The 26028-nt window shown below is 42.9% G+C and overlaps 1 protein-coding gene across 3 annotated transcripts in view; it reads left to right on the top strand.

Moving 5' to 3' along the window:
- The window catches only part of NAALADL2 (N-acetylated alpha-linked acidic dipeptidase like 2), a 712309-nt gene that overhangs the window by 364202 nt on the left and 322079 nt on the right, over positions 1-26028 (top strand). For all 3 annotated transcript variants that reach the window (XM_069975168.1, XM_069975167.1, XM_069975169.1), the window contains exon 5: positions 9681-9828. In XM_069975168.1, coding sequence (XP_069831269.1) covers positions 9681-9828 — 148 coding nt within the window. The remainder of the gene's footprint in view (positions 1-9680; positions 9829-26028) is intronic.

Raw genomic sequence — 26028 nt, 5'->3', positions numbered from 1 at the left:
TTTAATGGGTGAATATTTTTTAGATGCCTTTTTTTTGAGTATTCACCAAAAAGTTTGCATAGTCTGGGATTAGAACTATTTATCATTTGCGACTTTTTGAAAAGTCACACAAACAGGTGAATGCCTACGTCTGGTAAGTGCCAGGTGAATATGTTTGCGCAATTTAGCATTTTTTTTTTTACTTTTTCTAAAACTTTTTACTTAGATACATTCATTATGGCAGTGCTACATTTTAATAAATTAGTCACAAGATATTGGAACAAAATATCCACCAATCCCCATTAGACAAGTTAACCCCTTGCCGCAAAATGACGTTTGGGGAACGTCATGTAAAGTAGGTAGTTAATGCAACATGACGTTCCCCAAACGTCATGTTGTTCCTGCCTCCCCCCGCAGCCCGTAAGTGAGATCGGGCAGCGGGAGGAGGCAGTATCACACCACATCCTCCCGCTGCCTCTGCCCGGAGGGGAGCCGCGCTCCCCCCGGGCAGTTAACCCCATAAACGCCGCGGTCGATGCGACCGCAGCGTCTATGGGGGAGATGTGGTGTTTGCCGGTGATCGGGCGGCGGGAGGAGGCTGCAGGACGTTGCCTCCTCCCGCCGCCACTGTCACAGTGTCCCCTGGCCCCCCTTCCACTGCCGCCGGTACCGGAGATCGCCGATATCAACGTTATACCGGCAATCTCCGGTACCGGCGCCGCCGACAGCTTTCATCTCCCCCCACCGTGAATCCACGGTGGGGGGAGATGAAAATGTAATCATCAGACCCCAGATCAGCCCCCCTAGTGCCCCGATCACTAACCCGCTCCCTCCCCGGGCGGCCATCAGATCCAAGATGGCCGCCCCCATCCCTGCGAATAAACGATGTTTGTTCGCAGGGATGGAAATGAAAGAATGATCAAAGCCCCATGCTCTCCGCCACCGGAGGTAGCGGAGAGCATGGGGCAGTGATCGGGGACCCCCCCGTGTGGTCCCGGAGCAGGCGATCGGCGGTATATACTATATACCGCCGATCGCCTGTTCCCAGTGCTGCCGGCACTTTTTATCCCCTGTCACCATAAATCATTGGTGACAGGGGATAAAAAGTGTTACAGTGTCGCCCCCCAAGTCGCCCCCCACCCCCCCAGTCACCCCCGTCCCCCAGTCACCCGCCCTTCCCATTATACGTTACCTGATCCTGGAGCTCCTTCCTCTTCGGTGTCCTGGCTGCTTCTGATGTGCGCATGTGCGCCAGAAGCGTCCAGCTCTGAAAATTTAAAGTGACAGAGACCAATTTGGTCTCTGTCACTAAACTATGATTACTGTGATAGAAAATATCACAGTAATCATAGTAATACAGTGAAAATGAATGGATAAAGTACAAAAAGTGAAAAACACACAAAAAAAAAAAAACACACACACTTTTTATTATAGTAATAATTGCAGTTTACTCCCAAATTACCCGTAACCACCGCACGTTGCCCATAACCGCCCCAGGTTGGCCGAAATCACGCCAGATTGCACGTAACCACCACACGTTGCCCGTAACAACCGCACATTCCCCTTAACCCCCGCACGTTGCCAGTAACAACCGCACATTGCCCGTAACCACCGCACGTTGCCCGTAACCACCGCACGTTGCCCGTAATCATGCCAGATTGCCCGTAACAACCACACGTTGCCCCTAACCACCGCACGTTGCCCCTAACCACTCCAGGTTGCATGTAATCACAACAGATTACCCGTAACCACCCCAGGTTGCCCGTAATCACGCCAGATTACACTTAACCACTGCACATTGCCCGTAACAACCGCACATTGCCCGTAACCACCGCACGTTGCCCGTAACAACCGCAAGTTGCCCGTAACCACCGCACGTTGCCCGTAACCAACGCACGTTGCCCGTAATCATGCCAGATTGCACGTAACAACCGCACGTTGCCGGTAACCACCGCACGTTGCCCGTAACCACCGCACGTTGCCCGTAATCATGCCAGATTGCCCGTAACAACCACACGTTGCCTCTAACCACCCCAGGTTGCATGTAATCACAACAGATTACCCGTAACCACCCCAGGTTGCCCATAATCACGCCAGATTACACTTAACCACCGCACGTTGCCCGTAACCACCGCACGTTGCCGGTAACCACCGCACATTGCCCGTAACCACCGCACGTTGCCCGTAATCACGCCAGATTGCACGTAACCACCGCACGTTGCCCCTAACCGCCCCAGGTTGCCTGTAATCACACCAGATTACCCGTAACCACTGCACGTTGCCCCTAATCGCCCCAGGTTGCCCGTAATCACGCCAGATTACACGTAACGACCGCACGTTGCCACTGACGGACGCACGTTGCCACTGACGGCCGCACGTTGCCACTGACGGCCGCACGTTGCCACTGACGGCCGCACGTTGCCACTGACGGCCGCACGTTGCCTCTAACCACCCCAAATTGCCAAAGACCCCCTCCAGATTGCCGTAACCAACCCAAATTACATATAAGCACTTCAGTTTATCCGTAACCAACCCAGATTGTTCGTAACCACCCCACGTTGGCCGTAACCACAGCAGGTTACCTGTAACCACCCCAGATTGTCTGTAACCACCGCAGATTACCCATAACCACCTCCAGATTACCCGTAACCACCTCCAGATTACCTGGAACCACCCCACATTACCTGTAATCTAATTTTTTTATTGTATTTTAGTAACTGTAACTGTTTCTAGCTGCGGTTTTGCTCCAGCAAATTGGCGCTCCCTTCCTTCTGAGCCCGGCTGTGTGCCCATACAGTGGTTTATGCCCACATATGGGGTACCGTTCTACTCAGGAGAACCTGCGTTACAGATTTTGGGGTACGCTTTCTTTCCTGTTCCTCGTGAAATTTAGAAATTTCCAACTAAAGGAACATATTACTGGAAAAATTCGAGTTTTTCATTTTTACTGTCTACTTTTGAATACTTTCCTCTAATACCTGTGGGGTCAAAATGGTCACCACACCCCAAGATGAATTCTTTGAGGGGTGTACTTTCCAAAATGGGATGACTTATGGCGAGATTTTACTACACTGGCACTACAGGGGCACTAAAAAATGCACCTGGCGCTCAGAAACTTCTTCAGCAAAATCTGCACTGAAAATGCTAATTGGCGCTCCCTTCCTTCTGATCCCTGCTGTGTGCCCATAGAGTGGTTTATACCCACATATGCGGTACCGTTCTACTCACGAGAACCTGCGTTATAAATTTTTGGGTACATTTTCTCTCCTGTTCCTCGTGAAATTGAGAAATTTCAAACTAAACAAACATATTATTGGAAAAATTTGAGTTTTTCTTTTTTACTCTCTACTTTTAAATACTTTCCTCTAATACCTGTGGGGTCAAAATGGTCACCACACCCCAAGATGAATTCTTTGAGGGGTGTACTTTCCTAAATGGGGTGACTTTTGGGGGGGGTTCTATTCTGCTGACACTACAGGGGCGCTGCAAACGCACCTGGCGCTCAGAAACTTCTTCGGAAAAATCTGCACTGAAAATGCTAATTGGCGCTCCTTCCCTTCTGAGCCCAGCTGGGTGCCCATACAGTGGTTTATGCCCACATATGGGGTACCGTTCTACTCAGGAGAACCTGCGTTACAGATTTTGGCATGCAGCTTCTCCCCTGTTCCTCGTGAAATTGAGAAATTTCCAACTAAACGAACATATTATTGGAAAAATTCTAGTTTTTCAATTTTACTGTCTTATTTTGAATACTTTCCTCTAATACCTGTGGGGTCAAAATGGTCACCACACCCAAAGATGAATTCCTTGAGGGGTGTACTTTCCAAAATGGGGTGACTTATGGGGGGTTTCTCGTCTGCGGACACTACAGGGGCACTGCAAACGCTCCTGGCGCTCAGAAACTTCTTCAGAAAAATCTGCATTGAAAAAGCTAATTGGCGCTCCTTCCCTTCTGAGCCCGGCTGTGTGGCCATACAGTGGTTTACGCCCACATATGGGGTACCGTTGTATTCAGGAGAACCTGCGTTACAAATTTTGGGGTACTTTTTTTCTCTTGTTCCTCGTGAAATTGAGAAATTTCAAACTAAACAAACATATTATTGGAAAAATTCGTGTTTTTCATTTTTACTGTCTAATTCTGAATACTTTCCTCTAATACCTGTGGGGTCAAAGTGCTCATCCTACCCAAAGATGAATTCTTTGAGGGGTGTAGTTTCGAAAATGGGGTGACTTTTGGGGGGATTCTATTCTGCGGACACTACAGGGGCTCTGCAAACGCACCTGGCGCTCAGAAACTTCTTCAGCAAAATCTGCATTGAAAAAGCTAATTGGCGCTCCTTCCCTTCTGAGCCCGGCTGTGTGGCCATACAGTGGTTTACGCCCACATATGGGGTACCGTTGTATTCAGGAGAACCTGCGTTACAAATTTTGGGGTACTTTTTTTCTCTTGTTCCTCGTGAAATTGAGAAATTTCAAACTAAACAAACATATTATTGGAAAAATTCGTGTTTTTCATTTTTACTGTCTAATTCTGAATACTTTCCTCTAATACCTGTGGGGTCAAAGTGCTCATCCTACCCAAAGATGAATTCTTTGAGGGGTGTAGTTTCGAAAATGGGGTGACTTTTGGGGGGATTCTATTCTGCGGACACTACAGGGGCTCTGCAAACGCACCTGGCGCTCAGAAACTTCTTCAGCAAAATCTGCATTGAAAAAGCTAATTGGCGCTCCTTCCCTTCTGAGCCCGGCTGTGTGGCCATACAGTGGTTTACGCCCACATATGGGGTACCGTTGTATTCAGGAGAACCTGCGTTACAAATTTTGGGGTACTTTTTTTCTCTTGTTCCTCGTGAAATTGAGAAATTTCAAACTAAACAAACATATTATTGGAAAAATTCGTGTTTTTCATTTTTACTGTCTAATTCTGAATACTTTCCTCTAATACCTGTGGGGTCAAAGTGCTCATCCTACCCAAAGATGAATTCTTTGAGGGGTGTAGTTTCGAAAATGGGGTGACTTTTGGGGGGATTCTATTCTGCGGACACTACAGGGGCTCTGCAAACGCACCTGGCGCTCAGAAACTTCTTCAGCAAAATCTGCATTAAAAAAGCCAATTGTCGCTCCCTTCCTTCTGAGCCCTGCTGTGTGCCCATACAGTGGTTTACGCCCACATATGGGGTACCGTTGTATTCAGGAAAACCTGCGTTACAAATTTTGGCATGCTTTTTTTCTCATGTTCCTTTTGAAAATGAGAAACTTTAATCTAAACGTTTATATTATTTGAAAATTTAAATTTTCGATTTTTTTACGGCCTAATTGTGAATACTTTCCTCCAGCCCCTGTAGGGTTAAAATGCTCATTATACCCCTAGATTAATTCTTTAAGGTGTCTAGTTTCCAAAATGGGGTCACTTATGGGGGTTTCCAGTATACAAGCCTTCTAAATCCATTTAAAAAAAGAACTGGTCCCTAAAAAAAATCAGTTTTGGAAATTTTCACAAAATGTGATAATTTGCTAATAAATTTCTAAGCCCAGTAACACCCTAAAAAAGTAAAATATGTTTTCAAAATTATGCCAGAATAAAGAGGACATATTGGTAATGTGATTTAGCAACTAATTTATGTGCTATGACTTGCTTTTTTAGAAGCAGAGAATTTCAGAAGTTCATAAAATGCAAAATTTTCAAATTTTTCATGATATTTTGATGTTTTTCACAAAAAATACACAAAGTAGTGACCAAATTTTGCCACTAATATAAAGTGCCATATGTGACGAAAAAACAATCTCAGAATCGCTAGCATACGTTACAGCATCACTGAGCTATAAGAGCATAAAGTGAGACAGGTCAGATTTTGAAAAATGAGCCTGGTCATTAAGGCCAAAACAGGCTTTAGAGGCAAGGGGTTAAACACATTAGACTCCATAGTAAATGTTCCCCTATGTGCAGGGTTTGGATATGCTGGGAAAATGTGCAGTATATTACAGTATACAGTATATTATTATTCTGTGATTTTTTTTTTGTACAACATTTCTGACCCATATGAAAATAATGTACCCTTTCACTGGAAAAAAACCTTTAAAAGGTTTAATTTTTTTAATAGTTATACAAGTTACATATCCTTGTAATTGTACCGATTTTACCATGGGGCGAACGGTGTAAACACAACCCAACGCAAAGTACAATTAGTGTCACAAAAAATAAGGGCTCATGTGGGTCTGTAGGTGAAATAATGCAAGCGCTATGGTGTTTTTAACACAAGGAGAAAATTAAAGCGCAAAAACATTCTTAAAGGGTTAATTTAGAGTACATTGATTGGCTAGCTGAATCATGTATGTTCAGCAGTGTATAAATTTGGAGTGTTCAAACTTGTCCCAACCATGTGAATTCCATACTATTTTTATTTTTGTGAATCCCTCCCCCTTCACATTTGTAGGGACCCATAAATTTTATTGGGAGGTCTGTATCTTTGGCCCTTTTACGGATCCATAGCAACTGTAGATGTGTAAAAAGTCCATTCAAATCCATGGGTACTATACTGTCCGCAATTGGGGTTCCATAATTAGGGACAGTATAAAACTCATTTGTAAAAGAGGGCAAAGACTTTATTATTTGCAGAATAAGGCTATGTTCACACAACATTTTTTCATCTCTGTTTAAAATTACGTCTGTCATTTTGAGTAAAATAACGGACATTAATTAGCTGCCTGAGCTCCCCTTAGTGCACTGACGGGTGTTTGTACATTATACTAGTTTGGAATTACTAATTGGACTTTGGCTGTGGCTTAATTGAAAAGTCCATTGAATTTAATAGTAAAAACAGAGACAAAACGGTGACAAAAGAAAAACTGTGTGAACTAAAAACAAAAAAACGTCCGCTGTTTGCAAAAGACGTCCGAAAAAAATGATCATGTTCATTATTTTGATGCCCGCGGAAAAAAACGTCCGTTATTTAATACGCTGTGTGCATTGGACGTCTGTCTTCCCATTGACTTCAATGCATTGCCATTGCAGTCAGTTAATTCGTGGCAAAAATGTCAGTTTTTTTAAATAAGAAAATCATCCGCCTTTTCTCTATTTTTGACGCTGTGTAAACATAGCCTAAGTTGTATTTTTTACCAGTTACCTTTTTTAATTTATTTATTTATTTACCACATAATGTATTGTTAAGCCATAAAAAAATTGGAAAGCAAAATAATAAAAAAAAAAATGCAATTATACAAATGTGTAGGCTAATTTATGTCACTGTTTGGTAAAACTGACTTGCTGAATCCAGTAATACCAAACTTTACTTTTTGTTTTATTTCACTATTAAAAAAAAAAAAAGTCATTTTGTTCCTGATCCTTTATTTTTTTAATTTTTCTACATAAGGAGATGTGTGAGGGCTAATTTTTCTGACTTGAATTGTAAGCATATGGCATATGTCAGTACCACCATTTGTAAAGATGTGACTTTTTGATTACTTTATTTTACTTTACCAAAACTCTGCAATTTTTGCATCTATTTCTTTGACCATGAATATTATATTTTAATAGTTCAGACAATTCCACATGGAGAAATGACGAATAATATATTCTAATAACACTTTAGGCTATGTTCACACATACTGTAGTATTGAATTCAGTAGTTATGACAAAATCAGGGGTAAAAAAGACAAAGAAAAAATATAATGGAAAGACCATTTCTGCGTTTTTAACCCACTCCTGGTTTTCGTTGAAAAAATAATAACCAAAATGCTGAGCGAAATATTGTGTGTGGACGTAGTCTCATAGTAACTTTGTCAGGTGGAATTCAGGTTCCAAATTTCTGACACTGTTAGGTTTTTGCAATCCGTTTTTTGCAAAAAATGGATGATAAAAACAGATGCTTTTTTTATGGACACAAAGTAGGGTCAGCTACGTTTATATGTAAAAACGAATCAGTTTTTTTTATAATGGAAGTCAATGAAAAAATTGATCAAAATGGATGCAAACAAATGCATTTGTTTTTTTTACATCTGTTTTTTGCAACAAAAAAAAACGGATTGCAAAAACGGATTGCAAAAACGCAGTGTGAACCCAGCCTTAGATAGCTTTTAGGTAAAGGTAGGCACATAAGGGGATTTATCATTGTTGCGCTTGAGGCATACACCAGGGAGAAGGTGCAGATTCACCCCTTCTCCTTGGCATACCCCTATCACGTATCCCCTGATCGCCTGATGGCTGGGCAAGGGGTGATGGGGTAGTGGCAAGGCTGGGAAGAGGCGGGGCCTCCTCCCACGCCTCATTTGTCATGATTTCCACCTGTTCGCAGGCATAAATTATGTTTCATATCTACACAGGGTTAGGTGAACAGCCGGCCAGATTTATCTAGGGAAAAGGTCCCCATTTAGTGCGCCAGTCTTGATAAATGTCCCCCAAGGTACCTTTCCTGTCTTTCCATGTCTGTCTGTGCTTCCAAAACATAGAAAATGGTTTTAATTTTTTACTGCAATGAGACAAAAAGACTTTACCAAGCTCCTGAAGTGCTGCAGACCAAATTCCTTCAGGAACCCCTCCAATCCCTATCCTTGCTTGAATGACTAAGCTGAAAGATAAGCTCTGACTGTCAATAAAGCAGGGGTAGATTTAAGACAGGAACATGAAGGAATTCTAGCCTGTACCAATTCAGGGACTTGGGAATGCCTCTTTTAAATATTCGCATTTGGCCATTTTTCGCCCGATACGACAGGGGGGCGGGGAAGGGATGTGGAGGGGGCGGTACGGGAGACACAAACTCAGAGTCCGCTCAATTCCTCATTTTGTTTACAATAAAATAGTCAGGAAACCTACGCCAGCATTGAGCTGGCGTAGGTTTCCTGGCGTGCGCATTTGCGCACACGGAATTTATGTAGAGGCAGTATGCCTCTACATAAATATCTGTACTGTCGGAGCTGCGGGGACATTTTTAAGTCGGCACAGAAAACGCTGGACTTAATAAATGTCCCCCTTTGTAGTCTTTGTAGTCCGCGTCCCCCCATCCAAGTGGGACTATTCCCCTCCCCTCTGTGACACGGCTCTATTTATTCCAATGGAGCCGCATCTCAGAGGGGAGGGGATATTGTCCCACTAGGGGTGGTGGGCCCTCCTCCAGTGCCTCATGCCTGGCCTGTGCATGGCAAAATAATGGCACAGAGCATGGGAACCAGGCAATGTTTCAAAAAAAGGAACGCCCCATGGGGGATCGCCATACTGGCACCGATTGGCTCATGTTAAAAAAAAAAAAAAAAAAGCGTTGTAACTGATGGTTAGAGATTAGCAAAATTACAGTAGGAATGAAGTGAGTCATTTTGTTCCTATCTGCATTCTGCTTATCAGGCTGCGGGCTTTGAAGTCTGCTCTGCTCTTTGCCACTACTACCCAGGTGCTGGGAAAAGAAAGGATCCAGTCCTGGGAAACTGGATCCATCTTTTCCCACCGATTCACTTAGTTTCTACTGTATATTTTCTCATCTGTACTTAAAGTTACCATGTGTCCTTTTGCTCTTACCCCTAACAGTATTAGCAGTTTGCAACCTGAATGGCAGCTGACAGATTTGCTTTATTGGTTCTAGGAAGTTTAGTCTTAATTGCACTAGTCTTTTTAAGGAAAAACAAGTAGGCAAGAAAAACCTTCTATTACTGTCTAAATAATATATTGCAGGTTAGAAAAAATGTTTAATCATATGTGTTTGCTTTCGATTTAGCTTTCATTGTTGGAGGAAACTGGATTTGGAGGAGTGCTTATTTATATTGATCCATGTGACATTCCAGAGACAAAAGATCAAGGCAAAACATTTTCGGTGTCTTTAAAAAGTGAAGGATTCCCATACACATCTGAGTCTTCTAATTATGGTAAGTCCTTGCATGCTAGATTGGGCTTGGGATATTTAAATTATGTATAATTTACAAAACTGCACCCAAAAGGGTATGTTTGCACATGTTGGGGTTATATTGCGTTAACACAATGAAGGACAGCTAGGCGATAAAATTACTACCGTGAAGTGATGCAGTGAAATGATGCAGCACTGCAATTAAATAAAGCATTCATGTTGCATTTTCATTGCGTTAGTGCATGTGTGAACACAGCCTCAAGACAGTAGGGAATCAGGCATGTGTTAAATTGTTATAAGCCAATCAGATTTCAATGCAGTGTCATGATTTACTCTTTTTTCCCCTTTAGGTATCTAGTACAGTTGCTATTGATGATATATATATATATATATATATATATATATATATATATATATATATATATATATACACACACATTTTCTCTCAGTTTAGTACTATGAGCCTTTAGCTTCAGAAGCATACATAATATATTTTTAAGGGTGGGTGGGGGGAGGGTAGTCTATAGTATGAAGGCAGAAAATGTTTAGAATACAACATACATAAAAATACGAAGTTACTTCGTTACTAGGCTTTTAAAGCAGATGAAGCACAGACAGCATATAGAGCCAAAGAATCACTAGAATTGAACCTAAATTGTCATAAAGCTCAGCTGTGGTATCAAAAAGAAAGATGGTAGGATGACTAATTCCAGTAAATTACAACATGCAGACAACATTTTTCATCTCAGCCTATTGTAATGCTTACAGGAGAATAGAAATTGCAATATTTTCTGGATCTTTCCGATGTTATTAAAAGATGTGGCGACATGTCAAGATTCACATTTGCTCAGAAAATAATCACATATTGCAAACGTGTGACTATTGCTAAAGATAAAAGATGGGCTATTTCTGAAATATTAATAAGTTAATATCTAGCACCACATTCAATCTAATTTCTTTTTAAAGATTGTCCAGATTTTGTTGTGAATCCTGGTGAGACACAAGAATCAACCATCATGTCTAGAGGAAACTCAAGAATGGAGGAAAACTTGAAGCCATTTCCTGGCTGTCAGACAAGGTTGTTAGATATTCACAGCATGAAGTACCTTGACAGCTCAGTGGGAAAATAATTGTACATTTTCTCAATATCTTACTATACCTGACCTGATGTTCTGTAAAGTGCCCTGGGAGCTTCTAAACTAAATCAAGCACTTTAGCTCTGGCCTGTTCATTTTTAGCTTGTGAGCCACATAGATTACCTTTTACAGGTTCAACCTTAAGATGTTTTGTTACCTAGTGGACAGATACAAGTTTCTTCATTTATGAAAAACAGTTAATAATTTGTACTCATAAATGGTGCAGTCAAAAATAATTTCTACCATTACAGATAACATCTATTATTACATATTTGTCACGATAAACGGTTTCTGATCTGTAAAAACAAAAAAAAATTAATATTAGACATAGTAAGTCTGAACAGCCCAGGTTATATACACCATTGTTAATTGAAGAACAGCTTTAGGGTATATTCACACGAACGGGAGATTCTCGCTGCGAGCCCGGCAGGTCCTGGCAGTTCCCATACACTGCATACTTGCTGCGGTCTAAACAACCGCAGCGAGTATGTAATTCTGCCGCCCTTAACCCCTTCTGCTCCCGGCCGGCTCCCCCGCTGTAAGCATACTTTACCTGTCCTTGCTGCTCGGGTCCGGCGTCCTGCTCTCCCGTCCGGCCAATCAGTGGCTGAAGCTGGGCAACACACTGATTGGCCGGACGGGAGAGCAGGACGCCGGACCCGTGCAGCAAGGACAGGTAAAGTATGCTTACAGCGGGGGAGCCGGGAGGAAGCAAAAGGGGTTAAGGGCGGAAGAATTACATACTCGCTGCGGTCGTTTAGACCGCAGCAAGTATGTAGTGTATGGGAACTGCCAGGACCTGCCGGGCTCGCAGCGAGAATCTCGCTGCGAGCCCGTTCGTGTGAATATATCCTTAAGCGACTCTGTACCCACAATCTGACCCCCTCAAACAGTGTCGGACTGGGGTACCTTGGCCCACCAGGGAAACTGATTCTTGGGGCCCACCCAACATATAAAGACATAATCAGCGCCAAACCTTTCACGTTAGTACAGCGACTTTGCATAGAGCTGTGTATGTGACCAGTGATACTAGTGCACTGCCAGTCACTTATACAGTTGTTACTGATTTATGCAATTGTGGTAAAACTGCACCATTTATGTAGAAACTTTAATGAAATTCCAACAATATTGCTGTAAAAACACATAAAAAATGTCATGTGTGAACACAGCCTCAGAAGATGAAGGAAAGAATGACCATCTAGTCTGCTCCTCTATTACAATCTCCAGCAGAGGAGACCCATGACGGTTTTGCCTCACCACAAGGTGTTGGGCTAGAATAAGACTTTAAAGGACCATCATGAAAGGCATATCAGTGGTCATTAAAGCGTTAAAGAGGTACTCTGGTAAAAAAAAATATATATATTTTTTTTAAATCTGATGTCAGAAGTTACAGATTAGTAAATTACTTCTAATTGAAAATCTTCAGTCTTCCAGTACTTATCAGCTGCTGTATGTCCTGCAGGAAGTGGTGTATTCTCTCCAGTCTGACACAGTGCTCTCTGCTGCCACCTCTGTCCATGTCGGGAACTGTCCAGAGCAGCAGCAAATCCCCACAGAAAACCTCTCCTGCTTTGGACAGTTCCTGACATGGAGAGAGGTGGCAGCAGAGAGTACTGTGTCAGACTCAAAAGAATACACCACTTCCTGCAGGACATACAGCAGTTGAAAAGTACTGGAAGACTGGAGATTTTTAATTAGAAGTAATAAACAAATTCGTATAACTTCCTCACACCAGTTAGTTTGAAAAAATATTTTTCACCGGAGTACCCCTTTAAGGTCAATACAAAATGTCAGACAGATGTGATTAAAAGTTTAATCTGTCTCAGGGTTGAGACACCCAACAATGGCCAGAATGTCACTCAGTCCATCACAATGCAAGTGAGGGGCTGAGCACTCATTATAGGAGATGGGTTCCATTATAGTCTATGGGCCCGTCATGTGTAACATGACTGATGGAGTGATGATCTAGCCACCACAGGAGGTCTCAGCACTGACACTGACTGATCAAAACATTTCACATGTCTGCATGATGTCAAAAGTTTTCAGTGGAAAGAAAGCGGTAAGCATGGTGTCACACAGCTGGGTTCACACAGTAGTTTGGTCATTTTTTTGTAACCAAAACCGGGAGTGGATTTGAAGCACAGAAAGGCTCTGTTCACACACTGTTAAAATTTAAAATAACGCCAATTATTTGCCATTAAATGGCGGTTGTGCAGGAGATCCGTGAGGCTTGGGCGCTGATCAGCTGATTCAGGATTCTCACATCAAAGATGATAGGTGTTGTAGTAGATGTAGGAGTAAGATTTAAATCAATGGATAATGTGTTTCTAAGGGAATCCTCAATAGATCTGATGATCTCATCTGATGAAACCCGTCATCCATTGATTAAAGTCTTATTGTTATATCAACTACAACACCTATCATCTTCGATGTGAGAATCCTCAGCTGATTATAGCCCAAGCCTCACGGATCTCCTGCACAACTGGACCTCCAAAGTGTGAACTTCTCATCACATACATACAGTATACATATATACACAAATAGACATACTGCAGACATACACACGGTATACATATATACACAAATAGACATACTGCAGACATACATACTGTATACATATATACACAAATAGACATACTGCAGACATACACACGGTATACATATATACACAAATAGACATACTGCAGACATACATACTGTATACATATATACACAAATAGACATACTGCAGACATACACACTGTATACATATATACACAAATAGACATACTGCAGACATACACACTGTATACATATATACACAAATAGACATACTGCAGACATACATACAGTATACATATATACACAAATAGACATACTGCAGACATACACACTGTATACATATATACACAAATAGACATACTGCAGACATACACACTGTATACATATATACACAAATAGACATACTGCAGACATACACACTGTATACATATATACACAAATAGACATACTGCAGACATACATACTGTATACATATATACACAAATAGACATACTGCAGACATACATACAGTATACATATATACACAAATAGACATACTGCAGACATACATACTGTATACATGTATACACAAATAGACATACTGCAGACATACATACTGTATACATGTATACACAAATAGACATACGTACTGTATACATATATACACAAATAGACATACTGCAGACATACACACTGTATACATATATACACAAATAGACCTACTGCAGACATACACAAACATGCAGACACAACACACCTTACATATATACATCTAATCATACTAACACACACAGACTCACCAACATGGATACACAGATACAAAAGCATGCAGATTACACATATAAACCATCTATAGAACTACATTACATAATATACACTATATACATGATAGAAAACACACATATATATCACTCACATGCATAAACACATGACACATGTACAGACACACACTGATGACAGATAGACAAGTATATACACAAACACTCACATGTTCAGCAGGGCAGGAAGCTTCAGTCTTCTTGTCTCCATCTTCTCTTCTCCCAGCCAGGCCGGGCAGCCTGCAGCCTCTCCCCATCTCCTGTGCACCGACTGCACACATAGCAACAGGAGAGTCACGTGATTGCAGAGGGGAGGGGGGGATGGAGGAGGCCCTGCTGCTGCTGCTGCCGCTCTCCTGACAGGCAGGAAGAGGTCAGCGCTGAGGCCCAGAGCTGATGTAAGGGAGTCAGGTGAGCAGGGGGAGGGGAGGGCCCATGATTACAGAGAGAACGGGCCCTGATGCCGTGCTGAACTCACCCAGCAGTGTGGGAGCCAGCAGGGGGCCCATTGAGCTCCCGATTCCAGGCAGCTTCCAAACGGGAGGCCCTTCTCTGGCTCAGGGGCAGGGCCCTGCAAGAGGGAGGAGGGGGTGGGGCCCACCGGGGGATCCCCCGGATCCCCGGTGGCCCAGTCCGACCCTGCCCTCAAACCACTTGTACCTTTGGATAGCTGCTTTTAATCCAAGATCTGTCCAGCCGTTCGTTTGGCAGGTGATGCAGTTATTGTCCTAAAAACAACTTTTAAACTTACAGCCCCGTGCTCAACGGGCGTGGCTTAAAATATCTGTGCCCCAACTTTACACCACCCCTCCGTCCCTCCTCCCCACCCTCTTCAGGAACCAACCCGAAGAAAAACTATAATGTATTTATGACTGGTTTGTCTACAAATACTGAGCAAAATACTATGTGAAAAAGGTTCTTTGACACATTATTTTTATGTTTTTTTTTTTAATATAAACTAATTTTATAAATGGGCATGTATGTCAAGTTTTCTACAAACTGATTTATGGTACTTTTTTCAAGTTCTACAGAAAAGCTAATAATAATAATAATAATAATAATAATAATAATAATAATAATAATAACCAGAAATACAAAGAACATAAAAGCTGTCTTAGGGAACTGGTCACTTTGAAAATGCTGTTCAATCCGCAGGCAGTATGGATCGTACAGTACAGAATATGAGTAGATTTGGTTAACTAAAAAAAGTAAACAAACTATATATATATATATATATATATATATATATATATATATATATATATATATATATTTCCAGGATAACTTGTCAGTGGGTCAGCAATTGATTGAGCACTCAGTGCTCCTGCATAGCTACCGCTAGTGTCCAGAGTCGTGGGGCACTACCAGGAGACAGGCCAGTACACCAGAAGACATGGAGGAGGCCAACAACCACACAGCAGGACCACTACCTCTGCCTTTAAAATGACCTCCAGTAGGCCACAAATGTGCATTTGTCTGCATAAACAGTTAGAAACTGACTCCATGAGGATGGTATGAGGGCCCGATGTCCACAGTTGTGCTCACAGTCCAACACTGTGCAGGACGCTGGCCATTTGCCAGAAAACATCAGGATTGGCAAATTCGCCACTGGTGCCCTGTGCTCTTCACAGATGAAAGCAGATTTTCACTGAGCACATTTGACAGAGTCTGAAGAAGCTGTGGAGAGCAGCAGGCAGTGGGTCAGTAATGGTGTGGGGTTACTTTTCTTTGGAGGGCCACACAGCCCATCATGTGCTTGCCAGAGGAAGCCTGACTGCCATTAGGTACTGAGATGAGATCCTCAGACCCCTTGTGAGATCATATGCTGATGCGATTGGCCATGGGTTCCTCCTATTGCAGGACAATGCTAGACCTCATGTGGCTGGAGTATGTCAGCTCCTGCAAAATGAAGGCATTAACCCCTTAAGGACAGAGCCTGAAATGGCCTTAATGACAGAGACAAATTTTATGAATATGACCAGTGTCACTTTATTCATTAATAACTTCGGGATGCTTTTACCTATCCGGCTGATTCTGAGATTGTTTTCTCGTGACATATTGTACTTTACATTTCTGGTAAATTGGAGTCGATAATCATAACAAATCTTTATGAAAAAAACCCAAATAATGTGAAAAAATGTGAAAAACTGCATTTTTCCAACTTTGAAACTTCTTTGCGTATACAGAAAGTGGTTATACCACATAAATTATATATTAAATAGCATTAGCAACATGTCTACTTTATGTTGGCGGCATTTATTAAACGATCTTTAATTTTTTTTAGACAATAGGAAGCTTAAAACATTAGCAGCAAATTTCCAAATTTTCAGTAAAATTTCAAAATCAGATATTTTTAGGGACCTGTTCAGGTTTAAAGTGTATTTGAGGGGCCTGTATGTTAGAAAGCCCCACAAAGCACCCCATTTCAGAAACTGCACCCCCCACACTCTGCAAAAGCATATCCATAAAGTGTTTTAACCCTTTAGGGGAGTCACAGAAATAAAAGCTAAGTGTGTAAGAAATTTGAAAATTTTAATTTTCTGTGCAGAGATTTTATTGTAATCCAATATTTTTCATAATTATAAACCTATTACCAGAGAAATGCACCCCAATAATTATTGCCCCGTTTCTGCAGTTTATAGAAATACCCCATATGTGGCCCTATTGCGCTATTTGACGCAACCACAAGCCTCAGATACAAAGGAGCGCCTAGTGAATTTCAACGCCTCCGTTATATTTGGTCATTTCTGACTGTACCACTTCAGGTTGGCAGAGGCTCTGGGGTGCCAAAACCTAAAAAACACCCCTAAAGGGACACCATTTAGAAAACTACACCCCTCAAGGAATGTAACAAGGGGTGCGGTGAGCATTTGGACCCCACAGGTGCGTCACAGATTTTCCGAACAATATGGCGTGAAAAAAGAAAAATGTATTTTTTACACTAAAACGTTGTTCTAGCCTTCAATTTTTCATTTTCTTAAAGGGATAAGAGGAAAAAAAAGACACAAAATGTGTAGCGCAGTTTCTCCCGAGTACGGAAATACCCCACATGTGGCGATAGAGTGCCAAGGGGGCGCAGGACGAGCCTCCAAAGGGAAGGAGCGCCAATTGGCTTTTGGAAGCTGAATTTCACTGGAAAGGATTTCAAGGGCCATGTCGCATTTACAGAGCCCTCGTGCTGCCAAGACACTGGAAACCCCCCACAAGTGACCCCATTCTGGAAACTACACCCCTCAAGGAATCTAACAAGGGGCACAGTGAGCATATGGACCCCACTGGTGACGGGCACAAATGTGGAACAATGTGACGTAAAAGTAAAAAATTTCATTTTTTCACTTTCATGGCACAAATGTGCCCGTCATCAAGGGGTCCATATCCTCACTGCACCCCTTGTTAGATTCCTTGAGGGGTGCAGTTTCCAGAATGGGGTCACTTGTGGGGGGTTTCCAGTGTTTTGGCAGCACGAGGGCTCTGTAAATGCGACATGGCGTTCATCATCCATTCTAGCCAAATCCAACCTCCAAAATCCAAATGGCGCTCCTTCCCTTTGGAGGCTTGCCCTGCGCCCACATGGCGCTTTATGTCCACATGTGGGGTATTTACGGACTCGGGGGAAATTGCTCTACACATATTGTGTGTTTTTTTCTCTTTTAACCCCTTGTGAAAATGATAAATTCAAGGCTAAACCAACATTATAGTGTAAAAAATGTAATATTTCATTTTCACGCCACATTGTTCCACATTTGTGCCCGTCACCAGTGGGGTCCATATGCTCACTACACCCCTTGTTACATTCCTTGAGGGGTGTAGTTTCCATAATGGGGTCACTTGTGGGGGGGTTCAACTGTCTTGGCAACACAGAGGCCTTTTGAATGCAACATGGCCCCTTAAAATCCATTCCATCCAAATCCAGCCTTCAAAAAACGAAATGGCGCTCCTTCCCTTCGGAGGCTTACCCTGCACCCGAATGGCGCTTTATGTACACAATTGGGGTATTTCCGTACTCAGGGGAAATTGCTCTACACATTTAGTGTTTTTTTTTATCTTTTAGCCCCTTGTGAAAATGAAAAAATCATGACAAGATTAATGATTTAGAGTAAAAATTTTACAAAAATTACACTAAATGTTGGTCTAGCCTTGATTTTTTCCATTTCCACAAGGGGTTAAAAAAGAAAATTAACACAAAACGTGTAGGGTAGTTTCCCCTGATTACGAAAATACCCCATATGTGGGCATAATGTGCCATATGGGCACAGGGCAAGCCACCAAAGGGATAGAGCGCCATTTAGAGGCTGGAATGGAGGATGGAGGCCATGTCGCAATTACAAAGCTCCTGTGCTGCCAGGTCAGTAGAAACCCCCGACAAGTGACCCCATTCTGGAAACTACACCCCATAAGGAATCTAACAAGGGATGCAGTGAGCATATGGACCCCACTGGTGACAGGCACTTACGTAGAACATGTGCCGAGAAAATAAAAAATACCATTTTTTTCATTTTCACGTCCCAAATGTGGCCGTCACCAGGGGGCCATATCCCCGCTGCCCCCCTTGTTAGATTCCTTATGGGGTGTAGTTTCCAGAATGGGGTCACTTGTGGGGGGTTTCTACTAACCTGGCCGCACAGAGGCTTTGTAATTGCATCATGGCATCCTCTAATGGGAATGGCGGCCATACCTACTTAGCTGGGAAAAAGGGACAAGTCTAATTTATTTGGGGGTATTAGGCCAATTATTGGTTTATAAGGTTGGAAATGACAGGTGTCCATCAAATTCAACCTGTGTTGATCCAGAGGAAGGCAAAAACCCCTCGTGAGGCAGACGACAGTAGCCTCATCACTGGGAAAAATTCCTTCCCGACTCCATAATGGCGATCAGAATAATCCCTGGATCAACGTGACCCCTGAAATAGGAATAAGGGACAGAATTTAGATAATGTAGAACCCCAGTGACGTGTGGTACGCCTTGGAGCGATCCAGTATGCAGAGGCCGGGGGGATCAGGACAGGCGTCACACTGGAAAATGGTGTCCTTCCTGATCCACCTGTTACGCCACACTCTGCACTTCTTCTGGGGTCTCCCTTTCTCCAGTGTGGGGGACGTCACCTGGAAAATGTTGTCCTGGTGCGATACGGGGTCCTTCATATCCAGAAGCGCTGGGTCCGCTCCATGGCTGCTAAATATTAGGGCGCTATTACTACTTCTGATATGTTCGGATCGTGCCGCAAGCTACAGGGCAGCGAGGGACTGGAAGAGGGGGCGCTGGTATAAAGGTTATCCCCGTACAGGTGGTAACCTTTATCCAGCAGTGGGAAGATCAGTTCCCGGACGATCTTCCCACTAACTCCGAGGATGGGGGGGGAGGGGGCATCTGGGGGCTGGATTCGGGTGTTCCTTCCTACATACACTCTAAGGGTACATGCACACTGTGGAATCGCGACAGATAACCCTTTCTGCATTCCGCAGTTGGCACCCGCCGGCGGACTGATGCAGGCGCACGTCTCCGTCCGTGTCATAGACTCCATTCTATGCACAGGCGGATTCCGCTCTCCATCCAACGTGTTCATTCTTTGGATGGACGACGGAATCCGCCCGTGCATAACATGGAGTCTATGACACGGGCGGAGACGCGCCCCTGCATCAGTCCGCCGGCGGGTGCCAGCTGCGCCATTCCGCAGTGTGCATGTACCCTAAATCTGTAAGTGAACCCTGAGGTACGCTCACACAGTTTGTAGAATTTCACACCATACCGTGATCTCTTATTGGGACGGTACTGGCGGAAAAGACGTGTCTGGGGGGCAGCGTACGCTACGCTACCCCCAGATACGTCACTGGATGATGAGGATGAATGGAGGAAAGAAGGATCCCCCCATTCATCCTCACTGGCTGTTTCGGTGTCGGAGGCAATAATAACGTATCCCTCTGACACCGAAAACACCCTGGGGGCCATCTTTATACGGGGATTGGTATATGGGGTATGTAGTGGTGTAGTGTCAAACTTTATTCAATGTAGTGTGGTGTAATGTAGTGTTTTTTACGTGTTTTTTTTACAGTAAGTATAAAAAAAACCTACGCCAACAAAGGAGTTGCGGATAAATGCCGCACTTATGTGCGGCACTTATAAGCAGACCGTGGCAGTAGAATATAGAAAAAAAACACCCTACGCCAAAAAGGAGGAGTTGCTGATTAGCAGCGCACTTTCGTGCGATGCTGATCAACACTCAGCGGCGATAGGGTGCGGAAAATAGAAAAAAAAAAATTTGGGAAAAAAAAAAAAAAAAAAATTTATATTCTGAATATCCCTGTAGCTGCTGATAAGTGTATTACACTTATCAGCCGCTAGGGGGCAGCAGAGCGCAAAATCCGGAAAATGACGAGGCTGGAGCCGAAAATAGCCGAAAGAAGACGACGAGGACCGCCGGAAAGACCCGAAGACCGAACGGAATGACGGAGGACGCCGCGAACCCGGAAGCCGCCGATCAGGAGCCCGGGACAGGTGAGTAATGTACAAATACCTGCTCTGGACCCCTCCGCTACCTAGCTGAGGGGTCCAGGGCAGGTATTTACTATTTTGTGGGACTCTGATCGCCGTGCCACCGGCCCGATCGCCGTGAACGGCCGGCCGGCCGTTCACGGCGATCGGGCCGGTGGCACGGCGATCAGCATTACTTTTTACAGTAATGGCGGTCGGTGCCGTCCTCGGACAGCACCGACCGCCATTTTTTTCCGGGTCATCGGGTCACCGATGACCCGGAAAGGTTCCGATCGCCGCTATTGGCTGATCTGAATTGATCAGCCTATAGCAGCGATCGTAAGCACGGGGGGTGTTAACCACCCCCCGTGCCGAGAAGCTATGATGGCCTGCTATGATTTATAGCAGGCCATCTTCCCCGACCGCTGTGTGTGAACACGCAGCGATCGGGGAAACATCGGGCGTAAACTTACGCCCTGATGCGCTAAGTACCAGGGCGCCAGGGCGTAAGTTTACGCCCGATGTCGTTAAGGGGTTAAAGCTATGGATTGGTCCACCTGTTTTCTAGACCTGAATCTGATTGATTACATCTGGAACACCATGTCACACTCCATCCACCAGTGACACGTTGCACCACAAGCTGTCCAGGAGTTCAGGACAGGTCTGGGAGGAGATCCCTCAGGAGACCATCCATTTCATCAGGAGCATACCCAGGCGTTTTAAGGAGGTCATACAGGCAGGTGAAGGCCACACACAATACTGATCCTTATTTTGTTTAAAAGACCATAGCACTTGTATTTTTTACCCTAAAGACCCAAATGAGCCCTGATTTTTTGCGCCACTAATTTTACTTTGCAATGGTAGACTTAGCTTTTGCATAAAATACACTGCAAAACCAGTATCATATGTGCGGTAAAATTGAAGAAAAAAAGAAAAAAAAAAAGAATTTTTATTTGGGTGGGCTTTGTTTTTAGCTGTTTGTCCTAAAACTGACATGTTATATATGTCAAGTCGGTACGATTAAAATGATATGCAACTTGCATAACTTTTATATTATTTGATGGCTTTAAAAAAAATAAAATCTGTTACAGAAAATAAACATTCCTTAATATTGCTCTATGACCATGCTTTTAACGCTTTTATCCTTTAGTCTATAGGATGTGAGATGTCGTTTTTTGTGCCATGATCTGTTCTTTCGATCGGTACCTTGTTTGCGTATATGCGGCTTTTTGGTCACTTTTTATTGCAATTTTTCTGGATTTGATGCAACAAAAAATGTGCAATTTTGCACTTTGGTGGGTTTCCGCACTTACACTGTTTACCGAGCAAGATTAGGAATGGGATAATTTAATAGTTTGGGCAATTACGCACACGGTGATACCAAACATGTTTATTTATTTTTTTTAATGTATAAAATGGGAAAAGGAGGGCAATTCAGAATTTTATTAAGGCAGGGATTTTTTTTAACTAATAGAAATATATATATATATTTTTTTAACTTGTACAGTAATTAAGTGAAAGAACAGAACAAAGCCACTGCTTAAACCTGTAGCCACAATTTATATGTAGTGCAAGCTTTATTATGTACAGAAGTGGATCACAGCAATTCATATAGTTTATACAAATGTACAGTTGCCTGTTATGTCCCTGTCTCACAACTAGAGTATGTCCCCCCCGGTATGGGCGTCCCCACGCTGCCCATTGCAGGGGATGTCCCTATGCTGGAGACATAGAGAAACAACAGAAAATAATGATCATTGATAAACACGACACTATACATGTCTTGTAGATAAATGGATACAGTAATTGGACTTTAGGCAAAGTCAACACATAAGCATTGGTGCTATCACATTTGGTTAAATTCAGTGTATTATGGTGTCCTATATGGGACTCCAGTGCAAGATACGCATGCCAGGAGTCCAACAGGGAAATAGCAACACCCTATTTTCCAACGCGTTTCCCCCTTATTTAAGTTGCAAGATATATGGGTTCATCAGGGAGTATGGGTGTCCATAGTAAGACAGTCATAAGATGTCTTCATGGTGATATCTGTTAGTAAAAATGTGGGGTTGTGTGAATATGCTGGCCTGCATAACAATAGATATAGAAAGCATATAGGGATTGTATAAAGATACAGACGTATGTGGATTACCTTAATAATGGGAACTAAACACATACTGTATCCTGGCATATGTCCTGTAGACAATATTTCATAGTTGTCCTTGCTCTTTTATGCAGTTACATGTAGTGTGTGATCACTGTCCTCCTGAAATATTGGTAAATGACAATGTATGTAATGATCCAACTATTTATTGTATTATTCATGTCAGATGTGGTAGAAGGATCAGTACCTTGATAATGGAGGATGTTGGTGACCTGCGTCTAGGATACAGGATATTATATTCTTGTGAGGGAAGTCAGTTCCACCATTGATAAATAGCTGTCAGCTGAAGAAAGGATAAATATAAAGTAGCATATGTCTACCAGTCAAAAAATGGACAGTCATGCCTCTAGGATGATAAGTAAACAAATAGCAACAGAGGAAGAATTGGTTACTTACATATAGGCTCGAAGATGCGATGTAGGTCACTCGACAGCATCTCGTGGTATGAAGAGCGTGTTTGTGAGAGACGATTCCCCGTCTATTTACGTCCGTAGATGTGGAGTGACGTGACTCGGCTCCTCCTATCCATACGTGCTAACGTCACTGAAATCCCTATGTCTCGTCAGCATGTGTCTTGTGATCACGTGATTGGAAAGTGGTGTTCACCCAGATGATAGTGAGTCACGTGATTGGGTGACAGTGAGTCATATAGTCACGTGGTACACGTCCTGCAGTTGCGACATGTGTTGGTAGGCTGAGGCGTTATGGTAGCTAGGAGGCCATTAGTCATGTGATTCGGATCCTTGTGAATTGCTAGATGAGGCGTCATGGTTGCTAGGGCACGTTCACGTGATCAGGACTCAGGGAACTTGGTCAGATAGTGGACATAGGAGCTTAACTGTGTTTCCCGATAGTAGTATTCATATAGTAATTGTCCCCAATCAAACAAGGCAAGTATGTAACTAGAGGAAGATATATTATTACTGAGGTTATGGGGAGCGGGTCACTGTATATGCCCAAGTCGGAGTAGACAATCCCAATAGATATGGTTACTATATTTTTGCATGGCTTTGTGCAGGATGAGCAAAATTGATAGCCATATATTAGATATGTAGGATTATCTCTTGAATGCATGAGATGGAGTCTACATTGAGAAGGAATAAGAGATCCTCATAGACTGCTTATGGAGATGATCATACAGCTGCTAACTCGGTATCCTGTTTTTTAATCCCAATATGCTATTGTAGAGTGAAACAACTGTACAGCATGATATCAATATGATAAGATAATGATGCCCTCAGTCAGTGTGGGGAGACAGGAGACGATTTAAATTTGATCAAAAGAGGTATTTTCCACACTGTACTGTCTCCTGGCTGCTGTTTAGCTATAATTTGTGCAAAATTGCTGCGTTTTTATCGAGATTTTCAGATAATTAGGGCTAAACAGCAGCCAGGAGACAGTACAGCAAAGTTACTGTGTAGATGGTAAAAGACCTTGTCATGTGACTATGATGTCACCGCAGGTCCTGTATGTACACTGCACTATGGAGGAGGAAGAAAGAAAATACAGGTGTGTGGAAAGGGGAGAACAATCAGGGTGACCAGTCTGGGGAGGGGGGTGAAGGGTGCCCAGTCTGGAGTGGGGAGGAGGACAGGGAGGTACAGGGTGACTCCAGTCTGGGATGGGGGGAGACACACAAGAGAGTGTCCAGTGTCTATTAAGGGGTCTGCTCTGGTTGTACATTATTCTATACTTAATAACTGCCCTCTCCAAATATATATCACATTTATAAAACCTTACCTTCTATCTGCAGGGGTAGGGAACCTTGGCTCTCCAGCAGTTGCAAAACTACAACTCCCATCATGTCTGGACAGCCAATGTATGATGGAAGTTGTAATTTTGCAACAGCTGGAGAGCCAAGGTTCCCTACGCCAATCTATAAAGCACCTTTATTTGTATATACAGCGACTACGGATGAGCGAACTGAACCATTATGAACCAGATTCGTTACGAACTTTGCAAAAAGTTTGGTTCGGTACCGAACCGAACTTTCAAAAAGTTTGTGACGAAGTTCGTTAAAATCGCAACGGCGTCGCAAAACTGTACTTTAATCAGAGAATAGAACAGGCTACAAGGGATTATTACTCCTATAATAATTTGTATCCTGTTTTTATGTGAATATCAAGGTGTGTGACGTCACTCCAGGAACAGGAAGTGCTTGAGCCTGGCTGCAGTTCCTCATTGTGTTTCCAGACGCCAGAGAGAAAGGAGGTGTACGCTAGGCAGAGAGGGAAAACACATAGATTACATATCCAAACAACTGGATAAGTACAGGGAGAGATAGAGAAGGAGTATATATTGTTTGTGAGAGAAGCAGGAGAGAAGAAGATAAAAAAAAAAAAATCGCAAGATCCAGGGAAAGCTTGATAAGCTCATACATAGTGAAAGAGGCTGAGAAATCAAGAGTTAGGTAGAGAGAGGGAGAGATAGCAATCTAACTCAAAAATTGTGATATCTAGGGAGAAATAGGGAGATAAAAAAAAGAAATAGGGAGAGAAAAGTGAGAAGAGTCACTCAGGACACATAGCATTGAACCAGCTACTGTTCCGTGACAGAGAGGAGACGCTAGACGTTTGTTTGTTTGTGATCAGCTGTTGTAGGTGACGCTAAGTCAGCGCCTCACAAAGCTGTCCGTTTGTGCTCTGCTGGTTGCCGTTAACCCCGGCTAGCTGCCCGCAACCAAAAAAGTTAAAAAAAAAAAAAAAAAAAAGTTTGTTTGTTTGTTTGTGATCAACTGTACTATTTGAGGCGAAGTCAGCGCCCCTCAAAAGCTGTCCGTTTGTGCTCTGCTGGTTGCCGTCAAACCCGTCTAGCCAACAGCAACCAAAAAAGTAAAAAAAAAATTCAAAAAAAAAATTCAAAAAAGTTTGTTTGTTTGTGATCAGCTGTTCTATTTGAGGCAAAGTCAGCGCCCCACAAAAGCTGTCCGTTTGTGCTCTGCTGGTTGCCGTCAAAACCCTCTAGCCACCCGCAACAAAAAAAGTAAAAAAAAAAAAACTTAAATTTTTTTTAAAGTTTGTTTGTTTGTTTGTTTGTTTGTTTGTGATCAGCTCTCCTCCTCAAGTAGCCTCTCCTCAATAATACTGGCCTGGAATCGATCAACTGCTGCCTCATCC

The sequence above is a fragment of the Dendropsophus ebraccatus genome, chromosome 6 (genome assembly GCF_027789765.1).
Source record: "Dendropsophus ebraccatus isolate aDenEbr1 chromosome 6, aDenEbr1.pat, whole genome shotgun sequence".
Taxonomy (NCBI): domain Eukaryota; kingdom Metazoa; phylum Chordata; class Amphibia; order Anura; family Hylidae; genus Dendropsophus; species Dendropsophus ebraccatus.
This window is presented reverse-complemented; position numbering and strand designations above follow the sequence as displayed.